A 23,828-nucleotide genomic window follows, 5' to 3' on the forward strand; every position below is an offset into this window, starting at 1 on the left:
AACATATAAAATATATAAAAAGTAGGAAAGAAAAAATGTGAGGAGGAGGTGACATGTGACATGTGACGTGTGACATGTGACATGTGACGTGTGACATGAAGGAAAAAATGTAAGGAGAAATTGACATGTGACATAAGGGAGTTTTTTTTATTATGTTGTTAATAGAGAAAAATTAGAATTCAAAGAATCTGAACTATAATATTAAAATTCAGTGTGAAAAATGTCAAAAAACTTTGATGAGGTGAAAAAGTACAATTATTCTTAGATTAATGGTAAACATTAAATTATATAGATAGATTAATGTAAAGAAATAATTTGGATGAGAAAAATGATTTCAATTTCATCTAATGTTCAATGACTATTACTTTTTAACATAGCAAAACATAAATGTTGTAAACACTCAATTTTAGTGGGGTAGCGACATGAACCAATCACTAGTAACGGATTTTACGATTTTGAATTATAAGATTTTATTAATATAGTAGTATCTTATTAATCAAAAAAATCATCAATAAATTTATAAGATTCTAAAATAAGATTAGTATAAAAATAAATATTATTTAACTCTAAAATAGCTACAAACAATATGTTATGATTCATATTATTATTTTAATATTGCTATAGTAACATTATATTTTAATATTGTATAGGTAATCATATTCCTTTTATTTTTTAATAAATCACATGTCATGAGGGCTTGAGAGATTGACACATGTCATGAGGGAGTTCTTGAGAGATTGACACATGTCATTGAGAGATTGACACATGTCATGAGGGACCTTTAGTTTTGATGAGAGGTTAACACATGTCATGAGAGCTTGAGAGATTGACACATGTTATGAGAGAGTTTTTTTTATTATACAGATAATAGAGGTCTTTATATAGAAACGTAAGTGACATACAAGAAGAAAACATGAAATAATATTTTTATTATTTTATATATATACTGTGAAATCACATTTTTATTATTAAAAATATGAGAAAAATAATCATTTATCTCTCTATTAATGGATAAGATTCTTGTTCCTTTCGCACGAAACAAACATTTGATATTTTAATATTTCTATTATGTAGTATGACCTTACATAACTAGAACAACATCTTTTTAATATTGATATTTGACTTTGTTGCTTATATTATTTACACTACTTATTGCATTTTTGTTTTTCAATTTAAAAAATGTATAATATTGGTATAAAAATGGTGAATTGACGCCTCAGTGCAACTATCTCTTATTTCATATTTTCTATGCATAATATATGGTGAAAAGAAAAGGTAATACATAAATATATAATTTGAAAATAAAATATAAATATATATTGGTTTAGATATTTGGAATAACATAAAAATTTAAAACAAAGATGTGGAGTATCATGTTGCATTCATCGGTCTTCTTATACAACAAGAGAGGATACAGTTATTTTATCACGTTAACCTAGAATGAGGATCAGCTGTCCTAAAATGAGTATGTTCCCATGTCTCTAGCCAATGAGATTTCTCTAAGTAATGCAAATGTATTATTTTATGTTTTTAGAATTTTTCTTTTTAATGAAGTGTCACTTTTTCATTGATCTGATACAGGAATTGGGATATGTGATCTCTGTCCGTTAACCTAGAGCCCATTTGGTGGTAAGAATATGATAAAATACATTATACCATGGGACAAGATAAGAGTATCATTAACAAATTTACTTATATGGTGCACTTTAACTATAATATTACAATTTTGATGTATCTTTTATATTAATTATCAAACTAGTGTAACTTTTTAAAACTTGGCACCATAATCGTCAAGTATCTTTTATTTATTTATTCCTTTTTAATGTAACTAGACAACTCTATTGTAGAGTTGCATTTTATTTTTTCCTAGACCTAAAATCGGCAATGTGAGTGCAGATTTTCATTGTTTTTCTCACTCAAAAAATGGCAATCTTATTGCAGATTTTCAATGATTTTCATCATATTTATTTTCTCACCACAATCTGCAATACTATTGCACCATTATTAATTCGCATTCATACTCCTATGAAATAACAAAGGAGCAGCATAGTGGTTTTTTTCTTTATAAAGTTCACAGTGTGGTTTTTTTATTTATAAAGTTAGCAACGAAAATCAATGAAAAACTACAATAATGTAAGTAATGAAAATCAATGTAATTAATGAAAAACTATAATAACGTAAGTAAATAAAATCAATGAGATTCATGTATCCCAATATTTCATGTATTCTTTAAGAAAAGTAAAATCCCCTTAAAAATGTCATGTGAAGGATAGGACATAAAATATGAATATAAAATATAAATGAATTAAATGTTGTAATTGATATGTGAGATTCTTTTAGCATATTTTGCCTATGCTAAATATTTGAATGTTGAGTTGGCTAAGAGGGTATATTATTAAGGATTTATAAAAAAAAATCACATTGTCAACTTTATAAAAAAATAAAAATATCATTATGCTCCTCCTTTGTTATTCAATAGGAGTATTAATGTGCATTAACCATGGTACAATAGTATTGCTATTGGAACATACTCAAAATACTGATCACAATGACTTGCCAATCAAGCCACATGAACATGTGCCCAATGCTCACATTAAAACAACCAAAGGCTCATCCCATGCTCCAGCACAAGCCACTGATTCAAGCAGCTCGGTCAGAATCCTATGCGCCATAGCGCATCAGGTTGAGGCCCCTGACCGAGACAGCATCAGCATGGTGCATCAGGACAGGGCCCCTGACCGAGTCAGCTTGGCGCATCAGGACAAGGCTCTTGACCGAGACAGAATGGCACATCAGGACAAGACACTTGACCGAGACGGCTCAGGCCAAGGCCACACCCTGACTGGCCTTGGTGCATCAAGCACACCAGATTCCAACCATGGCCTGACTGGCCTTGACGCACCAGACTCCAACCAAGGCCTCAAGGCCTGCTCGGTCAAATCTCTATCCACATGGGCAATTAATTGACACGTGTACTTTATGTGGGCACATCTTATACATTCTAGAAGGTGGCTCACCCTAAGTCAGTTAAGATGGTTTGTTGGTTAGTTAGTTCGGTTAAACCTCCCCTTTATCAGGTTGCTTCAGTTGCAAGCAAGAGGTTTTTCTATATAAGGAAACATATGGTTATGTAATCAAAGCAAGAAATACAATACAAAAATTATGAGGCATATTGTGCTTAACCTTTTCAATATGGTATCAGAGCCTTCTCTATGAAGGCTCTGTTTACCCAAGATTGCAGAAATTTCTGTCATTCAACTCATATAAAGACAACATAGCCAAAATTCTGGCAGAATAGAAGAAAGAAACAGCCAAGAATTGATTAAGCAATGGAGCAAGAAAGAAGCATGCTCACCACTCTAAGCACTAGCGAAGTGCAGAGCCCATACTTCCTCCATCCAGGAGAAAACCCAGGGGTTGTGTTGGTCACATCACCACTTGAGGCAGAAAACTATCACTCATGGATAAGATCCATGAGGAGAGCACTAAAGACCAAGAACAAGCTGAAGTTCATCGATGGCTCTATCACACCTCCACCACAATCATCTTTGGAATATGACATGTGGGATAGATACAACAACATGGTCATATCATGGATCACAAGATCCCTCTCACCAGAAATTGCACAAAGCACTATGTACATTGAGAGTGCTCAAGAGTTATGGGCAGACTTGAAGGAAAGGTTCTCAAAGGGAGATTATTTCAGGATCTCTGATGTTTTGCAAGAACTACACTCAATGAAGCAAGGGACAGGAGCATATCAACATATCACATAGAATTGAAGACACTCTGGGAGGAACTAGAGTCCCTGAGAATGATACATGTATGCATTTGTGAGGTCAAGTGCAATTGTGGATCAACAAAAGCTATAAGGGACCAAAGAGAAGTAGAACATGTCATTTGTTTCCTCAAAGGATTAAATGATGAATTCAGTGCGACCAGAGCACAAATACTCCTTATGGAACCACTACCTCAAATAAACAAAGCATTCTCATTAGTACAACAGCAAGAAATGCGCTTTGATGAAGTCAATCCAACAAGCTCTAAGGCACTGCTCAACTTCTCAAACGACAAATTTGGCACCAACAGAAATGAGACTATACAGCAATGGAAATCAAGATTCCCTGGGTAAAGAGGAGGAAATATGCAAGGAAGAGGAAGGAGCTTTGGCAGGAACTCTAACAGAGGGTTTGGTGGACAAAGAAATGGAGGACAAAAGATATGCACCTACTGTGGGAGGAACGAGCATACAATAGAAACATGCTATTTCAAGCATGGCTTCCCCCTAACACAACTCAAGAAAGATCAAAACAAGACAGTGGATCAGTCAATGTAACAACAACTCAACACATGAACCCAGACAAGGTTGAAAAGAATCAAGCACCAACCTCTGCTACAAGAAACATAGGCTTCAACTTTGGCCCAGAGCAATATGCCCAGTTGGAGTCACTCTTCAAAAGCATTGGAACGAACAATGGAACAGGGAATGGACATAATATAAATCAACTTAGTGTCATGCCAAACAATGAGACCCAGAGCAGACCTGCCCAAGAACATCAAGATCCCTCAGGTATGAATGATCAATGGATACTTGACACAGGGGCCACTGATCATGTGTGCCCCTCCCTGTCAAAATTTAACACTTTCAAGCACATAAGGCCTATCACTATAAACCTGCCTAATGGAACCACGATTCAAACCAAAATATCAGGCACAATAATCTTCTCTGAATCACTGGCCTTACACAATGTTTTGTATGTTCCTACCTTTAAGTATAACCTGATCTCAGTACACAAACTAGTGTCCTCATTACACTGTAAACTAATGTTTGATGACTCAAATTGCTCTATCTAGGATATGACTACCTTGAGGATGATTGGGCATGTTGATATTGTTAATGGACTTTACATGCTTAAAAGAGACCTTAAAGATAGCTTGGACATAGTTCATAATGTAAACACTTTAAATACCTTGCCTTTTTTTGACTTGTGGCATTTTAGGCTAGGCCACCCTTCAAAGAACATACTTCACTCTGTATGCAAAACCTTTAGCTATATAGACTATAAACATAATCTTGTATGTGATTTCTGCCACTTGGGTAAACAAGCTAAACTTTCTTTTCCAAATAATATGCATAGATGCTCATATGCCTTTGATGTTGTTCATATGGATATTTGGGGACCAATAGCAAATATTTCTATACATGGCCATATGTACTTTCTCACTGTGGTTGATGATTATACTAGACATACTTGGTTGTTCCTTATGAAATCTAAAGTAGAAGCTAGACACCTTATGTATGCCTTTGTCCAAATGACTCATACTCAATTTGGGAAATTAATCAAGGTCATTAGGACAAATAATGGTGTTGAATTCAACACCCCTGGTTTCTTTATGGAGAAAGGAATAATGCATCAAAAATCCTGTGTGGAAACCCCTCAGCAGAACTCGGTTGTTGAGAGGAAGCATATGCATATACTAAATGTGGCAAGAACCTTACTTTTCCAATCCAAGCTTCCTAAAACCTTTTGGTCCTATGCTGTCCATCATGCAGTCTACCTTATAAACAGGTTACCAACCCCAAACCTACAACACAAGTCATATGAACTTCTTAATGATAAGTTGCCCAACCTACAAGATCTGAGAGTCTTTGGCTCACTGTGTTTTGCTAGCACCCTAGCTCAACATAGGACTAAGCTTGACCTTAGGGCCCGAAAATGCATATTCCTTGGATTCAAAAACAACACTAAAGGCTACATACTCTTTGACTTAAGAAATAGAGAAATCTTCATTTCTCGACATGTCATATTTCATGAACACATATTCCCATACAACACGAAACAGTCTGAAGATCTCAACATCACACCAACAGAAAATGATGACTTTGCCCTTCTGCACCAGAGCCCAATGATCCATGACACAACAGACCAACAACACCACAACCTGCCCTTAGAGACTGATGGCCCTGATCACACCCTTGACACCCCTACTAACTCTGAGGCCACCAACAACCCTGTTAGAAGATCTCAGAGAAATAGAAGTGCCCCTGCCTACCTGTATAACTTCCATTGCAATCTTCTCTCCCCTAGCCATACCCAAACCAAACACACCAAGGCTAGCCATCCTTTGTCTACTGTCCTATCCTATAACATTGTTTCACCTAGACATCTAAGACATATACTGTCTATCCAAACCAATATTGAACCTAAACACTACTACCAAGCAGTCAAGCACCACCACTGGATAGTAGCCATGCAACATGAATTAAATGCCCTCGAAATAAATAGAACTTGGAGCATAGTTGACTTACCATCCGAAAAGACCCCTATAGGATCCAAATGGGTTTACAAGATTAAGTACAAATCTGATGGCACAATTGAGAGATACAAGGCAAGATTGGTTGCCAAGGGATATAACCAAACCGAGGGACTTGATTATTTTGACACTTTTGCACCAATCATTAAACTAACCACAGTGAGGCTCCTCTTGGCCATTGCAGCCTCACAAGATTGGCTTGTGCATAAATTAGATGTTAACAATGCCTTCTTACATGATGACTTACATGGGGAAGTCTACATGTCCATTCCTCAGGGTGTCACTTGCACAAACCCAAACAAAGTTTGTAAACTTCACAAGTGCCTCTATGGTTTAAAACAAGCTGGGAGGCAATGGTTCACTAGGTTAACCAAGTGTTTATTATCCCTTGGCTACACACAATCTCACCATGACCACTCTTTGTTTACTAAAGCTTCTAAATCTGTGTTTACTGCTTTACTCATATATGTTGATGACTTGGTATTAGCTGGTAACAGTAAAAAGGAAATCGATTTGGTTAAATTATGTTTAGACACTCACTTTAAAATTAAAGATCTAGGCCCAATTAAATACTTCTTAGGCCTAGAAATTGCTAGATCTACACAAGGCATCACCTTGTGCCAAAGAAAATATGCACTTGACATTCTTGCAGATACTGGCTTCTTAGCCTCAAAACCAACACCAACACCCATTGTCAATACCACAAAGCTACACCAAGACACATCAACTCCTCACTCTGATCCAGCAGCATACAGAAGATTAGTAGGAAGGCTCCTATACCTGACTAACACCAGACCTGATATCAATTATGTTGTACAACAACTAAGTCAATTCATGGCCCAACCAACCATCACTCACCAACAAGCTCTCACTCGTGTTTTGAGATACATCAAAGGGAGCCCTGGCCAAGGATTATTTTACTCCACCACATCAACTCTTCAACTCAAAGCATTCAGTGATTCAGATTGGGCAGCCTGCATTGACTCACGCAAATCCATCACTGGCTCTTGTGTTTTTCTTGGTGATTCCTTAGTGTCATGGAAATCCAAAAAGCAAACAACTGTGGCTCGTTCCTCCTCTGAAGCAGAATACAGAGCATTAGCCTCTACCTCATGTGAGATCCAATGGCTCACTTACTTGCTCACCAATTTCCAGGTACATTTCACTCAACCTGCCCTCCTATATTGTGACAATAATTCTGCCCGATATATTGCTGCAAACTCTGTTTTTCATGAACGAACTAAGCACATTGATATTGATTGCCATGTGGTTCGAGAACGACGCCAAAACAAGCTCTTCCATCTCCTCCCTATCCAAACAACTCAACAAACTGCAGATATCTTAACTAAAGCTCTGGATCCCACACCATTTCATCACTTGCTTTCCAAGTTGGGCACCATCAACATCTATGCTCCAGCTTGCGGGGGGCTATTGGAACATACTCAAAATACTGACCACAATGACTTGCCAATCAAGCCACATGAACATGTGCCCAATGCTCACATTAAAACAACCAAAGGCTCATCCCATGCTCCAGCACAAGCCACTGATTCAAGCAGCTCGGTCAGAATCCTATGTGCCATAGCGCATCAGGTTGAGGCCCCTGACCGAGACAACATCAGCATGGTGCATCAGGACAAGGCCCCTGACCGAGTCAGCATGACGCATCAGGACAAGGCTCTTGACCGAGTCAGCATGACGCATCAGGACAAGGCTCTTGACCGAGACAGAATGGGCATGGCGCATCAGGACAGGGCACTTGACCGAGTCAACATGGCGCATCAGGACAGGGCACTTGACCGAGACAGCATGGCGCATCAGGACAAGGCACTTGACCGAGACAGCATGGCACATCAGGACAAGGCACTTGACCGAGACAGCTTAGGCTAAGGCCACACCCTAACTGGCCTTGGCGCATCAAGCGCACCAGATTCCAACCATGGCCTGACTGGCCTTGACGCACCAGACTCCAACCAAGGCCTCAAGGCCTGCTCGGTCAAATCTTTATGCACATGGGCAATTAATTGGCACGTGTACTTTATGTGGGCACATCTTATACATTCTAGAAGGTGGCTCACCCTAAGTTAGTTAAGATGGTTTGTTGGTTAGTTAGTTCAGTTAAACCTCCCCTTTATCAGGTTGCTTCAGTTGCAAGCAAAAGGTTTTTCTATATAAGGAAACATATGGTTATGTAATCAAAGCAAGAAATATAATACAAAAATTATGAGGCATATTGTGCTTAACTTTTGCAATACTTCTGGTGGGAAAATAAATATGATGAAAATCAATCAAAAACTGAAATAAGGTTATCCTGTTTCTTGAGTGAGAATAAAATGAAAACGAATGGAAAACTACAATGTGTCTGGCAATTTTTGAGTGAGAAAAAGAAAAAGAAACTCTACAATAGAATTGCTGAGTTACATTAAAATATTAATAGGTAAAAAATTTACACTCTGATTGCCGAGTTTTAGTTAGATAAGAATAAAAAAAAGATACTCGATAACTATGGTGTCGAGTTTATAGCAAAACGTCAACCCTGACACCGAGTTTTAAAAAGTTATACTAGTTTGATAATTAATGTTAAAGGTACACCAAAACTATTTCAGTCAAGGTGTACCATGTAAGTAAATTTTTATATGATATGAGCCTCTTATCAGATGGGGTGTTTGGTATGATTAAATAAAATAATGATATTAATGTGATAATAACGATTGTGATAATATGGTGATGGTGTTCAAGCTAAGTGTAAGAGTATAAGGAAAATTTGCATTATTCTATCATTCTCATTTCTAATACAACTTTCCATGAGATAGAAAATATACTAGGTGAATAGGATAAAACAAATCAACATGAGAAGATTATTAAACTCTATTCTAATATGATATGATAGACTATCCTATTATGTTTCTATTGTCTTTTCCCTCATACTCTCATACATAAACACCATTATTGCCGCTAACACCATGTCAATGGCATCATTATATGGTGCACATCAAATCTTTAGAACTTATCTTGCTCATATCATATAATTTTTTATTCTACTTACTATCATGTCATTCCAAACAAGTTTTATTTTCTCTTATAGCAATCACAAAAGCTCACACCCCATTTTTAATTAGACAAAATTAAATGTTTCATTATGTCACACTTACTTCATATAATACAGATTTATGATTCCTCATTAAGTTATTTTCTTCTAAATTATCAAATATACTTTTTATTTTGATCAATCACAAAATTATAACATATCAAATGATTGAAGTGGGAGTTTAGTCACTCCGGAGCAAACTTCTAGTTAGTTTAATAATAGGCCCAACTAGATTGATTAGAAAACTCAATCTAAAAAAGGATCAAAATCCAAATTTAATGTCAGTTTTGAACAAACTCTCATATAAAATGAATGAATGATGTTGAAACCAAGACTTTTAAGGCAAAATATAAATTTTGATGGGATGTGCCGCACTCCGATTTTTGGCTACGCGACCTCTTTCGGAGTCGCCGCCATATCTTTTACGGTTAAACGTGGAAAAATCAATTTAAGCCCAAATTAGGATAAAATTGTCTTTATATGAGAGTTTGAGTTCGAGAGTCAATTACGGATCAAGGAAGGTATTAAAACCTGGTCCACCCATAATTATATGATACTCTAACTAATTGCATGAATAATACACTTAAATTATTTAAATTAAATTGTTTAAACAAAATATTTATTTATTTTATTTTGTGTTTGACAAGATAAGATAAAATCTTGCTCCTTTGTATCTCTAAATGCTTTAGGCTTTGTTTGGGAGTGGACTTTTAGAGGGGAAGGGAATGGATGCCTTTGGAAAACCTTCCCCTTGTTTGAGAGTTGGATGAAGGAGATGAGAAAGTTTTAGAAGGTTTCTCAAACCATTCGAAACCCTCCATGTGTCTATTTTTAAAGTTCCCATAGTTTGAGAATTTTTGGAGATAAAATGTCAAAATAATTAAATATTTTTAGTAATGTTATATAATTATACATTGTTGTTTATTTCTCATTGTTAATTACATTTTAAAGGAAAAATATAAGAATATTTTTATATTATCATTAGTTTACCCTCTCTTCTAAATTTTTTACTCCCAAACAAGTGGGGAAATTTCTTTCTTTTTCCCTTCCCTTACTCCCTCTTCCTAAACCTTTGATCTCTCTCCTTCATTTTCTCTCATAACTTTCAAACAAAGCCTTATGGAATTAAGACTACGTAGTTCTGGTTTTAAAACGGTTTGTTGATAAAATAATTATCTCTTTAAAAAATGTAAAGCACCAAAAATTAATATTTGCACCACATCCCATTTCAAAGAGGTTTGAAACTAATTATAATATATATTTTTGGTTATTTATTGTTGCTTTAGGAATTAATCGAGTGAAAAGAAGCGTCGTAACGTAATTGTTCAAGGATGATATAAAGACAAGAAGTGTTACCACGATCTGCCTCCATTCTTTGATTAATCTCAAAAGGTTATATTTTTTTTGCAATTTACTTGCTCATATAAAAAAAACATTTGAATTAAATCCCCAATATTAATTGTTTTATTTTATTAGCATGCAAACTGTAATGGGTTAAGTAATACTATGAGCATGTACTTCAATATTATTCTTATTAAGAAGTTGTAGACAAATGAGACAAAATAAGTCAATATACAATTTTGTAGGACTGGATGTCCAAAAGGTAAACCTCTTCAAAGTTCCGATTCCTAACTCTTAAAGCATGAGGACCTCCATAATCCCAATCTTGTTATCCATCTCAAGTTTGATGGTACATTGGAAATTGTTTTAGACAATTGAGCAATAGCAGGAATACTAGCAATCAAAGGAAAGAAGTGTATGGGAATAGGGAGAGAGAGAGAGACATGGGTGTCTGGGGGAGTGTATGGGAGTAGGGAGCACTCCCCCGGTGAGTGAGTGAAATGTGGGTTTTTTTTATTGTGGAGTTATGGTTGATTTAGAGAGAGAAAAATGTGTAGAAATTGTAAAAGGGAGAGTGGGTTTGTGGGTGCTTTGAGATTAATGGATGATATGGATACTTTGGGATACCTAAAAATATCAAAAAATTTATTTATTTGTGTTATGATTTATGTAACTAAGTTAGAAACAAAAGTAACTGTGAAGAAAATGTAATAGGTTAGAACATTAATATAAAAAAATGGATAAGAAGATAAAATGGGGTTCAGGACAAATAGATATAGACAATAGTATCTTCTCATTTGAAGAGAAGGAGAAAGAAATATTTAAGAAAAGTAAAAGATACAACTTTTATAAAATACAATGTATGTTTATAAATCTTTACTATAATTATAAATTTTTTATTGGGTGTGTTTATATAAATACTTGCTTAATGCAAAACGATAATTCCAAGTTATTAATACTCAATTTAAAGGATAATTCCAAGTCTAATACTCAATTTTTTCGCTTGTTATGGTTATTGGTTAGAGAGAAACAAAATATTTATGCTTTTGATAATCTATTTAAAACTTAAAAAATGGAAAATTTTGTAGATTTTATGTGTATACATTGACAATATATTATTCATCATTTATATGTTAACCATTATTAACTTTAAAAAAACTAATATAAATTAATTGTGAATGTATAGTGATAATGTAAAAAAGCATGTAGATTTTAAACTGAAATTTTATATGGAAAGATAAAAATATTGGTATTGCAAAATCCTGAAGTGGCTTTTCAGCAGAGAGAAACATTATCCAAAACTATAAGCTAATGACTTAAAATTAATATGAAGTTAATTAATAGACATTTGTTGTGGAGCACGCAGTATTTGTCTTGTTGGAGTATGTTAGAATTTCTTCAAACGTAGGAACTAGGATGTTATGTGCGGGATTATGTTGCAACTGTGGGATTATGTGAGGGAAGTAATGTTTTTTACTCAAAAATTTTAAAGATGAAAATATCATTCCAAATATAAATAGAAGAATATAGTAGTCATTACATATTTGGTTTTTGCTTTCTTTTTACAGCATTTCCCTCTCTACTACGGGGAGGAGTCGGGCTGAAACAAGGGACGCCCACTGAATGGTCTTAGAGTTTGATTGGTGGCTTATGCTATCAAAGGATTAATAAAATGATTAAAACTTTAGATTTTTTATATTTAAATGGGTAATATGGTGATACTGTCATACAAGCAAAGCAAAGTTGGATTATTAAAATCTCTGTCATTAACATATTAACTCACTCATGCATATTAGAGGAACACAGACAAGGAAGTTGGAATTTGCCATTATTCTTTCATGCAGAGATTATATGTTTTATGGTGTTCCTCATACTCTGGTTGTTTATTATGTCATGTGACAGTTGAATTGTTGAACCTGAACTATCTCTGTGAATTATCAGTGTTCATTTCTTTCATTCAGATTTTGAGTAGTGCTGTATAGATATATGGGAGATGCAGAGAGTTGCAATATTAGAGTTTTAAATTCTGGGTGGAATCATGTTAACCATATTATTAAGGTTGAAGCTTACAACGAGGTTGTTAGTAGACTTAAGGAATTGAATGTACCTGAGGTTTTTCTTCCTGGTTTTGAAGATGAACTTTGGATGCACTTTAATCGCCTTCCTATTAGGTATTTCATACCCTTTGTTCTGTTATGATTCTTTCACCCTTGTTTGTTTTATGTACTTTGTTTTAGAGAAGAAATCCGGGCAAAAGGGCTTTGTGTTTGACTCGGTGGTGTTGTATCCATATTAATGTATTAAAATCCCCAATTATTACATAATATAAGTTGTATACCAGTCTATGTTCGCAATCGCAATTGTGACTGTAATATTGTACTTTTTACAGTCTCTACAAACACATCTGCAATTGCGGCGCATTGGCATATTTTCTGGCAATTGTCCATAATATTGTAGTTTTTGTGGTCTCCATAACTGCAATTTAGAACTTGATATACATTGTTTAGCAATACTCTGCCCCATGAACATTGGTGTAAAGTACAATTAAAAGTTGGTGTTTAAATTTCTTGTTAGTTAGTTAGTTAAACCGCTTTGCTTCAACTCAAAATTTTGATCTTTTTTCGATGTGTTTTACTATTCGTTTCTTAAAATTTTATTCATGGGGTTGATGTTGTTTGTGAATCTAATATAGATATGTAAGGTATGCACTTGACATGAAGGTGGATAGGGCCAAAGATATTCTTATGCATAAAAGGTTATTGCATATGGCAGGAGCTTCTCCTTTTGCTATTGCACCTGCAGTTGAAGTCAATCTTGTGCAGGTGATTATTCTTGAACTAGTTAAAAGACAAATTTTATGCATAATGTTTTGATCTATAATTGCTTATCGTTCTCCTTCACCAGCCACTTTCCCACTCAATGTATATTATGCACTTGAATAGGCCAGAAATTAGAAGGGTGTTGCCAACTTTGTTAGTCAATGAAGGAACCTAAACAATAATTTCATAAACATAGCTCTTACACAGTTTCTGTTATAATCTCTAAGCTAGCAGGCAAATTTAATCTTTTGGCCCCTTATCTTAATTATTTTTCCAACTTAGTTCGGTAACTTTTATCTATTTGAATTGGTCGTCGAAGTTAGCAAACGTTAACAACATTAGCATTTCGATCAATTTCCATTTCTAACATGTTTAACACTTCCATTGAAACTCTATAAACTTCTGTTAGATGAAAACTGATGGAAAGATTATGGGACCAACTTTTACAAATAAAAGTTAGGGGACCAAAGGAAGACTAGTTTTGCTTATATTAAATACAGAACTTTCCACTAAAAGCTTTTTATACTTTGTTAACTTTTCTAGTGTCTATATTTGTCAATTGATTTGCTAGATATTGTCGATATATCTTTTATACAGGTCCATTCTGCTTCTGGTGTGCATTGTAGCAATTCCCTTCACTCAATTTCACAAAGAGAAATCACTTCTCAAGATTCTGATATTCCTGGCATGAGGCATGGTTTTGTGAAAATTTACACTTTTATCCATTCATAATGTGATGTCTTAAATTTAGATTTATCTCATGATCTCTTAGATTTATTAAACTGATTTTTTTTTCCTTTTCTGGCTCATGCCTCAAGATTTATTCTCTTGAAGTTTTTATTTCAATCTTTTAGCTTATATTTTTCTGTTAACTTTTTATTCTTCCTTGTTTATTTTGTCAAACTAGTGTCAGTGATCATTATGATATCTGTTCTTTTATGTCTCCATTTTACTTCTTGCACTAGTCATTTTCTTAATTATTTGATTGCTTGAAACTTCTACTTCTATCTATGACTTTCTGCTATTTATAAAATGGCAGGGCAATGCATGAAATCACAATTTCAACAAATGATAAGCCAAAACTTTTCAGACAGGTATCTGATCTGATCTCAAGTGTAATTGTTTTTGTAGAAATGTTCGTAGCTAACTTGGAATGACCACCATATTAACAATGTTTGTACAATTCCCCCCCTCTGTATATTATGTTTTCAGTAAAGAAATCCCAACAATTATGAGGCATTACCACATTAGCTTGCTACAAACTTAATTACACTTTTAGAATATGTAAAGTAAAATGGCAACAACCTTTAGACCTTATGTTATTATATGTAATGCAATTGTTGTCTGCTTGTTCTCCACTTCTCCAAGCATTCAAAAGTATTGTTCTTCTAATACTAGTCCTGAGTCTTGGCTATTAACTTCTTGGTCTTAGTCTTAGACATATATTGGAGGGTGAGTTTGACGCAACAGTAAGGTTGTTTTTTAGTGATTATGAGGTCACGAATTCACTAAATGGGAGCCTCATGCACTGGATTGCCCTTTTTTTAGTCTTAGACACCTATTGATGTTGTCGAGTGATTAACGGATTATTTCTGAATTTCCATTTCAGTCTCTGTAAATACATTTTGATGGTCAGTCATCTTTATGCATCAGTAGATGCTAGTGTTTTATTGTTAGTTTCTGTGTTTATATGTAATGCTAGTGTTTTTTATTGCCAGTGTTTCAGCAGTATATAGGAAACATAATTTTGTAAAGGGATAAAAATGTAGCATTACTGTATTAGTAATACAGTTGTTCTTTTAAATTATGAAATATAGTCTATGTGACTGTTTCGCCTTTTTTCGATCATTTCCTTCCAGATATTTCATGCCATTATCTCACCTTAAAATGTTAATTACTTGCAGAAATCAATATTCTTATAACGTAACTTTCATGTTGCAACCACAGTTAACTTCCTTACTGTCTGAGACTGGGCTTGACATTCAAGAAGCACATGCTTTTTCCACATTGGATGGATATTCATTGGATGTTTTTGTTGTTAGTGGTTGGGCACTTGAGGTATTTGTATTTTCTTCCTTAATTCAGTTGAGGTATCTATGGAAGTAATGGAACTGATGAAGGTGTTGATTGTTAGAAACTTAAGAACATATTCTGAAACAAATTGCTACCTTTAATTTTGACAACCTATTAACTCTGACACTTTAACAGGATTTACTGTAGAAAAATTTATCAAACAGTGAGTATGTAGAACTCTATTTTTGTCTCTTTTCTTTGTAACAAGTTGCTCTATTAATGTCCATGTCTGAAATTTATAGGAGACAGAGAAGCTAAAACATGTTCTTACAAGTAAAATTCATAAACTCGAGGTAGGCCATTTATGTGATGCTTATTACACCTTTACTGAATGTATTTTCGAACTTAATTTTACTCATCAACAAAAGATCAGGGTTCTACTACCAAAAGCAACCATCTCTATATTGCCCTCATTATTATTACTTGTCATGTTTATGATAGTAGTTCATTCACCCTTGTTATGGACAAAAATATATCAATTTTTAATATCTTAGCCTATTGAGGGTCTAATAGTTCTTACTTTCACATAGCTGAAATGAAATTAGTGGAGTAATATATATACCTAAAGAAGTTTAAAATGTTGCAGATTAATATTATATTTCAGTTCAAAATAGAAAGTTACGAATTATGTGTTGATTGCACGCCTTTTCCTTACTAGTATAGCATCACTTCTAACTGATGTTTTGGGTTAAAATTCTGAAGCAGCATTGGTTGAAAGAAAGCAGTGTTCCTATAAAGAAACTAGAGAAAACTGGTATCAATTTTAAGCATGAAAATTTGTCCATTGGTGGAAATAATGCCTGGGAAATTGATGCAAGCTGTTTGAGATATGTGAAGAAAATTGCATCTGGGTCTTTCAGTGATGTGTGAGTATTATCCTTTTATCTGCTTGATGATATGTTTGTGATTCAGTACATGTTAAGTTATAGATTGATTGACACAGGTATAAAGGTACCTACTGCAATCAAGATGTAGCTATCAAAGTCCTTAAGAATGGAAATCTGAATGAAAATATACAGAGGGAGTTTTCTCGAGAAGTGTATATCCTGAGGTTTGTTCTATAATAATGCCTATCCATGGCAATCTCCCCCAAACTCTGTCATTTGCTTTGAATTACAGTAATATTTAAAGGAATATTATGTTTAATATGATGAGAATATGAAGACTGTTTCAATCATTTAATCTACTTAAACATATGAATTGAGCTGCCTAGTGGACAAGACTCCTGCCTAGTGAGAATGGGAGATATGAGGAGGATAGATCTACGCAGCTTACCTAGCGGAGTTTGGGGAGGGTAGTTCTACGCAGGCTTACCCTTGCAAGCGAAAGTTGTTTCCAAGATTTGAATCATGGACTTCCCAGGTCATAACACAACAACTTTATCGTTATGCCGAGGCTCACCTTGTTACTTGAACATATGAAATTAAAAAATTGTATAAACTTCTTATCCTATAACTAGATGCTCAAATGTTTACGGTTTATGTTAAACATATTCCCTAAATACTTCCAGTGCAAGACAGAGGAAACATGGGTATTATTCCTTTTATGTGTTACTAACTTACTGTGGTAACAGTTCTATTGAAATAAAATCTATGATCTTCATCCTAATCATTGCTTTTCTGAACTGAATTCTTGCAGAAAAATTAAGCATAAAAATGTTATTGAATTAATTGGTGCCTGTACTATACCCTCAAGCCTTTACATTGTCACAGGTAAAAATTCTTTCTAAATGGAGTTTATGTTGTGTTTAGAATTTTGTTTACTGATTTTGCAATGAGTACACTGGTAAAGCATAGTCAGTTTTAATACATAATTTGTTTTTTTCCCCACAGAATATATGTCTGGTGGAAGTATGTATGACTTTCTGCATATACAGAAGGCTGTACTTACTCTTTCATCTTTGCTCAAAGTAGCAATTGATGTTTCTGAAGGACTACATTGTTTGCATAATCATGGTATTATACATCGAGACCTTAAATCCGCGAATCTTTTGATGGATGGGAAAGGGGTAAGTGATGATTACTTTGATTCTACTACCTGTAGCTGCTTAGTTAACAATTAATGTTGTCGAATCATACTACACCACTGTTAGCCTCTCTGGTATTCTGGATGGGTAAATTATCACATGTCTTCCATCTTATCTAGTATGATCGATTAAGCGTATTCGGTTTAATATATAAACCGGTTAAAATAAGTGTCAGGTTCTTCAGAAATAAAAAGTTCTACAGCTCAGGCTGATAGAATTCAGGAACTCGGAAAACTTTTAATTAGTTACTCACTGAAAATTATGAAGTAAAGTAAAAATCTTAAGGTGGAGACATAGTGCAAGGCTTGGTTTTGACACAGTAAGGTGCTGCTTCAAATATCTTCCCATAACCAGAAAAATACTTATGATAAACTTGTAAGATTCTCACATGCTTTTAGCTTTCTTTTCTTCTATTCAACCTACTGTATGCAATATGTCCTTTCATCCTTACTTGATATGGCTTCACTAAGTTTTTAGGCATGCAATGTGTCATCTCATGGTTTTCCTCTTTTTAAAAAAATTGTCCAACAGGTAGTTAAGATTGCTGATTTTGGCGTAGCTAGATTGCTAGATCCGACTGGTATCATGACTGCAGAAACTGGAACTTATCGGTGGATGGCTCCAGAGGTCGGTCTGACCATATTCTTAATTACTTCTCTTTAAATGTATGAACAAGCTCAATTTGCCACACATTGAATTGACTATAACCTGTGATTCCCTTAACATATCTTAGGTCATTGAACATAATCCATATAGTCACAAAGCCGATATTTTTAGCTTTGGGATTATTCTTTGGGAGCTGCTCACAGGAAAGGTAATGATCCCTGTATTCTTTAGTTTTCTCTAAATTGCATCCAAAGAACCAATAAGTAACCCTCTTCTTTGTCTTTTCTAAGAGAAAGCTGATTTACTCCTTTTCCTCTAAAATTCTTAATTGTAACCATAAACCATATAACATTTAGCAGCTATGCCTAATCCTATAAGAATGTGATTGAACTAATAGAGCTTAGCTTTTGACATGCACTACTTTTTGTGCCTTTCAATGTAAAACTATATGCAGTCTTGCAAAATACCCTTCCAGTACATTTACTTTATATTAGATTCTATGGTATTAGTGTATTACCTGGACTATCCTTAAATTGAATCAAGTACAAAGCGAAAGTTTCAAGACAATTTATGTCCCTCATGTCCACATTCACCTAGTATCAAATCCATCTTCAAATTGTCTGAAAGAAGCAAGAGAGGGTTACTAATAAAATACAGACTTAAGCATGGGAAAGAGTGAAACATGACACTGTGGCCTGAAGGGGAAAAAAATGCGGCCCAATGCACAAGATTCCTACTTAGGGGTTATGAGGAGGGTAGATGTACAGTCTTACCCTCGCAAGCGCGAACATGCTGTTTCCAAGGATACTGTGGATTGAAAGTGAACATAAATTTAACTTGAAAAGAAAACAAAGGAAGAAGATATATTTCATAGACTTGTTTTCGTGTTGTTTTCTTTTAATTAATATTATGGTTGCTCTGACTTCAGTGTATCATGTATGTTTTATGACAAAACCCAGCTTCCTTATGAGCATTTGTCTCCATTGCAAGCAGCAGTTGGAGTGGTTCAGAAGGTATGTACTAAACAAATATACTATGCATTGATCATTTATCACCTATTGTTCTATCCATGTACTTGGATTGGTGGGGTTGGTCAAACCAATTCTGCATGCTATCAGTAGAAATGAGAGTTTGAGGTTCATTCTTAGGAACTATCTATGACTACAAAATTTCCGGTGTCGGTTGAATGACACTAGTTTTCTGAATGAAGGGTATGACTAAAGAGAATTCAAGGATGACAAACTGGTGTCACTGAATTTGCAAGATAAGAAAATATTACTAATTTGAAATCTCTATAGTAGCTCAAGCTACCAAAGCACAACTAAACTCAGTGGAAAAAATGGGCATATGAATTGTGCAGGGTTTGAGGCCTGAAATTCCAAGAGATACTCATCCAAAACTAGTGGAATTGCTTCACCAATGCTGGCAGCAAGATCCATCTGTGAGACCAGATTTCTCAGAAATTCTGAAATTTCTGCAGCATTTTAGAAACATGGTATGGAGAAGAATCTCTACTATTTTCTTATCTTTTGTTTATTTTATAAAGATTTTACAATGCTATTTAGTTTCTCCCCATACTTAGTGATCTCTGAACAGGTTGAAGGGAAGAGGAAGGTGAAGGCAAAGATAATGCATGAGAAAGAATAGTCATTGATAAGCACATGGTGAAAGGCTGAAAGCACATGTAAATACTAAAATTTATATTGTTTAGTACTAGTACTTTGCCTTATAAAGATTAAAGTTCTAAGCGAAGTTGTCTGATTTGTTTTACATACAGCATTACTATGTTACTAAAAATATATAAAAAGCAGCAACATTACTCTATGTAAATGTGTCTGTTCAAAAGTATTAAGAATGGAACCTTCTATTTTTCTTTCTAGGAGCACATCTTCATCCCAAAAAATAGATCAATCCATATATTGATACATAGAATGATATATTTTTTGGATAACAGATGTGTTCCTTCCTTACACATTGATGATGGGTATAATTATTCGGCTTTAGAAAATGAGTTGTTCATAATTTAAGCTGGATATAATTATCGGCATGTGATTAATAGAAAAAGAGTGTGAATTAAAATTATAACGGTTTAAGTCATATTACTTTAGACTTGTAGAAACTAATGATGCTTAGATATATGAGTTTGCTTTTGGCACACAAAAAAGATATACAAAAATAAAGGACCAGAATATTAGTTCAAAGGAGTAAATGAATTGCAAAAAACAGATAGTGAGGGCCGTTCTCATTTGGCAGTTTGTCATGACTAATGAATATTGGAAAACAGGGCATGATAAAAGCACCCTGCAAATCTATGATATAGATTTAACAGTGACAAAGAAAAAGGATGTCAAAATATAAAGGTTAAGTAAGACTAAGACTTTCAAAAGGAAGGTTCATGAAAAGAAGTTCCAAGGCAGAATGGTATACCACCCTCTCTCCGCACGCTTTATTCTTTCAGGGTTAAACTAGATGTGTTTTCTGTTTTGTATAATCTATTAACAATATGGTTAATCGATTATGTAGTTAATTACTTCAGTTAGTTAAGCTGAGTTTTGTTTGTGATTTTACTATAAAATGTGAGTCTTACACCTTTGTAATTGTCGTGTCCCGATTTTTGGTTACGCGACCTCTAAGAGTCGCCACTACATTTTATGGTTAAAAATGTAGAATAATCTTTAAAGTCCAATCACATTGGGCCTTTGGATTTTTGATATCCAGGTTCGGGAGTCGATTATGAATTGGGGAATGTATTAGCATCCCGTTCGCCCATAATAGAATTGCATAAATTTAATACTCTTAATTTATTTAAATTAAATCGTTTAAATAAAATATTTTTTATTTTTTTATTTGTGTCTGACTAGTTCATATTGCTCCTACGTATCTCCGGGTGCAATAGGGAAATCAATACTACGTAGTTCTTAAAAAATTTAATTTGGCTGGATTTAAACAGAAAGTCAAATTGTTTGAATTTATTCGAAGTTGAACGAATAGACAAAGAGTCAACATTGATTACTTACCCTCTCCTCACTTCGATAGATAACAGAAGCAATACAAGTGACCGTGACCGGTTCTCAGCTTGAAGTGAAGAGAAAGATGTAATATGAGTCATAACCTCAGCTATTGAACCCCACAATAATTAAAACTTATTAATAATAATCTTATTTTTAAAAATAGAGTTTAGAAATTCAACGTTGATTGCTTACCCTCTTTCCACTTTGATAGATAGCAAAAGCAGTACAAGTGACCGCGACCGATTCTCAACTCGAGGTGAAAAGAAAGATACAATATGAGTTGTAACCTCGTTATTAAATTCCCAAAAATAATTAAAATATTTTTTATATATATTTTACATAACTTATTTACTAAATAAATCAGTTTGCCCATTAAAAATTATACTAGAGTAAAATTTCATGTTTAAATGGACACATGCAACAACCTTTTTTGAGAATTGAATTGATTATTATAATGCTTGCTCCCAAATGACTTGTTGATTTGTAAATTTGCTTTCAAATTCTAATTTATTGGCTAGAAGCAAAAAAGCAAAACTACTCTAATTTACATTACTAATCATAAGTGAATAAATTATAAGATATATACTATATCAGCAAGCCAACATGGCATACCATTAGGAATAGAGAATATAAAACAAAAGTGTACAAGGAATTAAAGAAAGATTTGGACTTAGCGGAATATTAAGGCCCAGTAGAGATATTTTAACATCATCATGGCTAAACCCTAAGAATGGTTTTGAAAAAGGGAGTATGGTTATAAGTTTTGAGAAGCTTCTCCCTTCTTGAGCCGTCAACCCCCTTTTTTGCAGATGGAAGAAACGTTTCCGGTAAAATGACATAGTCCAGGCGATGAAAACTGGCTGAAAGCACAACACCATTAACGGCGGTGTTACGGTTCACGAACTCGAGATGGTCTGACCGCATCAATGCTGTCTGGCTACGGCGGTGCCACCATTCAAGGCTTTAGCGGCGAGAATGACGTGCGTCCCTGCCTGGACGCGGTTTGGCCGTGGAGGTAGAGCCTCTGTGGCTCCAACAACAAGGTGAGAGAGATGCCTCCTTGAACCAACTCCTCCTCCTCCTTCTTCTTTTTCTTCTTCTCCGGTTGTCCTACGGGCGTAATTTCCATCATCGCACGACACTCTCACGGTGGTTACTGAAATACCTTGGGGTCCAGATACCCCTCTTTTTGGCCGGGCCGAATGGGTTATGAATCCACTACCGGATCTTGTTGGTAGAGGTGTGACCGGAAGCTTAAGAACCAGTAGGGTATTTTCGGCTTGTGCAAATTATAATGGCTTAAAGTTATCTAAAAAATATTTTTAAGCTTATGAACACAGGTTGTTAATGATTCACTTTGAAGGATTAAGACGACATTGATTCTATTAACATCTATTTTTATCTGTGCATTAGAGAGAGAAAAAAAAACAAATGTCTATAAAGTTCTAATGTTATAGCATGTATGTCAATAGCATAATAATATACAAAGATGAATGTCTGTTTGGAACCTTGCTGACTATTATATGGAGGTGCAAATATTTATGAATGTTATTGGCACATAAATGTTGACAATGAGTGAGACTTTGTATGAATGCAACGTGAGAAATTTTTTATAGATGCAGTGAATCCTCAAACAAATTGTTATTGCTTATGAACAATGATGTCCTTTAGGGTTTTATTAGATGTGAATAATTGTATTAAAAGTGCATACACAGGTTTTGAATGCTTAACATAAAAGGGGATGAAGATGAATAAGTGAAAGAGACACTAACCTTTTAGAAAAGCTATTGTGAAATTCTCCTTTTCCAGTATACTCTTTCTGATTCACTATACCTTTTATTCTTTCTTTATGCTTTTTTGTTTTCTGGGGTGTTGGGGTGTTCTTCTCTGTGCTTCTCTTTTGTGTCAATGTTCTCTCCTTTACTCTTTTCTCTCTCTCTTTTACATGTTGTTGGTATCTCCCTCTGAAAACCTTCTTCTATCTTTTGAAAGCCAAAAACCAGGAAACCTCTCTTCCTAAAAATTGAGTAACCCCCCACCCCCCACACCACTTTCACAAAGTGGTTCCACCCCTTTAGGCATTATCTCCCATTCAAAATCCATTTATTGTTTTAATATAAATTTTTCATTTTTATTTTCGCATTAAATATTTATATAAATAATTATAATAGAAATCAGTTTGTTATTTTATTTTTGTTATATATTTCACATTTTCGAACTAAATATTAATATATATAATTAAAATTAAAATCAGTTTATGGGTATTAATAAAAATGACTCTTATTGCAAAAAAACAAACCTATAATGTTAATATATGTATATGATTAGTGTGATGAGTTAATAATTAAACTTAAATGCCAAAATTCTTCACAAAATAACTCTAATAAATATACGCTGGAGTCTATTTTAAATGTTGAACATTGGACCAGACAAAAGTGGGTATTCACAGTAATCACAATTCAATAATGAAAATATTATGAAGTATTCTTCGATATTATGAAGCTTGAATCTTTGCTCTTCTTGTTCCTATCTTGAGTTCTTTCTTTTCA

At 34.3% G+C, this 23,828-nt stretch overlaps 1 protein-coding gene across 7 annotated transcripts; it reads left to right on the forward strand.

Annotated features, from left to right (window-relative positions):
- LOC109363248 (serine/threonine-protein kinase STY46-like) lies at positions 12,547-20,091 on the forward strand. 7 transcript variants are annotated; one of them, XM_019609448.1, is made up of 15 exons: positions 12,547-12,915; positions 13,437-13,566; positions 14,161-14,255; positions 14,603-14,657; positions 15,511-15,621; positions 15,879-15,929; positions 16,339-16,502; positions 16,580-16,687; positions 17,275-17,348; positions 17,469-17,644; positions 18,194-18,289; positions 18,396-18,476; positions 19,228-19,281; positions 19,629-19,763; positions 19,851-20,091. In XM_019609448.1, the coding sequence occupies exons 1-15, from the start codon at positions 12,731-12,733 to the stop codon at positions 19,851-19,853; spliced, it is 1,518 nt and encodes a 505-aa protein (XP_019464993.1). In that variant the 5' UTR covers positions 12,547-12,730; the 3' UTR covers positions 19,854-20,091. The 7 variants fall into 7 exon arrangements, 5 of the variants coding, with proteins under 5 accessions (XP_019464993.1, XP_019464991.1, XP_019464992.1 ...); XM_019609446.1 differs by having other exon boundaries at positions 19,865-20,091; XM_019609447.1 differs by having other exon boundaries at positions 16,342-16,502; positions 19,865-20,091.

Source organism: Lupinus angustifolius, chromosome LG13, assembly GCF_001865875.1.
Source record: "Lupinus angustifolius cultivar Tanjil chromosome LG13, LupAngTanjil_v1.0, whole genome shotgun sequence".
Taxonomy (NCBI): domain Eukaryota; kingdom Viridiplantae; phylum Streptophyta; class Magnoliopsida; order Fabales; family Fabaceae; genus Lupinus; species Lupinus angustifolius.

Coding starts and splice junctions, on each gene's coding strand:
- LOC109363248 (XM_019609446.1), top strand. CDS start 12,731: ATGGGAGATGCAGAGAGTTGCAATATTAGAGTTTTAAATTCTGGGTGG. Junction 13,567..14,160: donor TTGAAGTCAATCTTGTGCAG/GTGATTATTCTT, acceptor TCTTTTATACAG/GTCCATTCTGCTTCTGGTGT. Junction 17,645..18,193: donor TTTTGATGGATGGGAAAGGG/GTAAGTGATGAT, acceptor ATTGTCCAACAG/GTAGTTAAGATTGCTGATTT.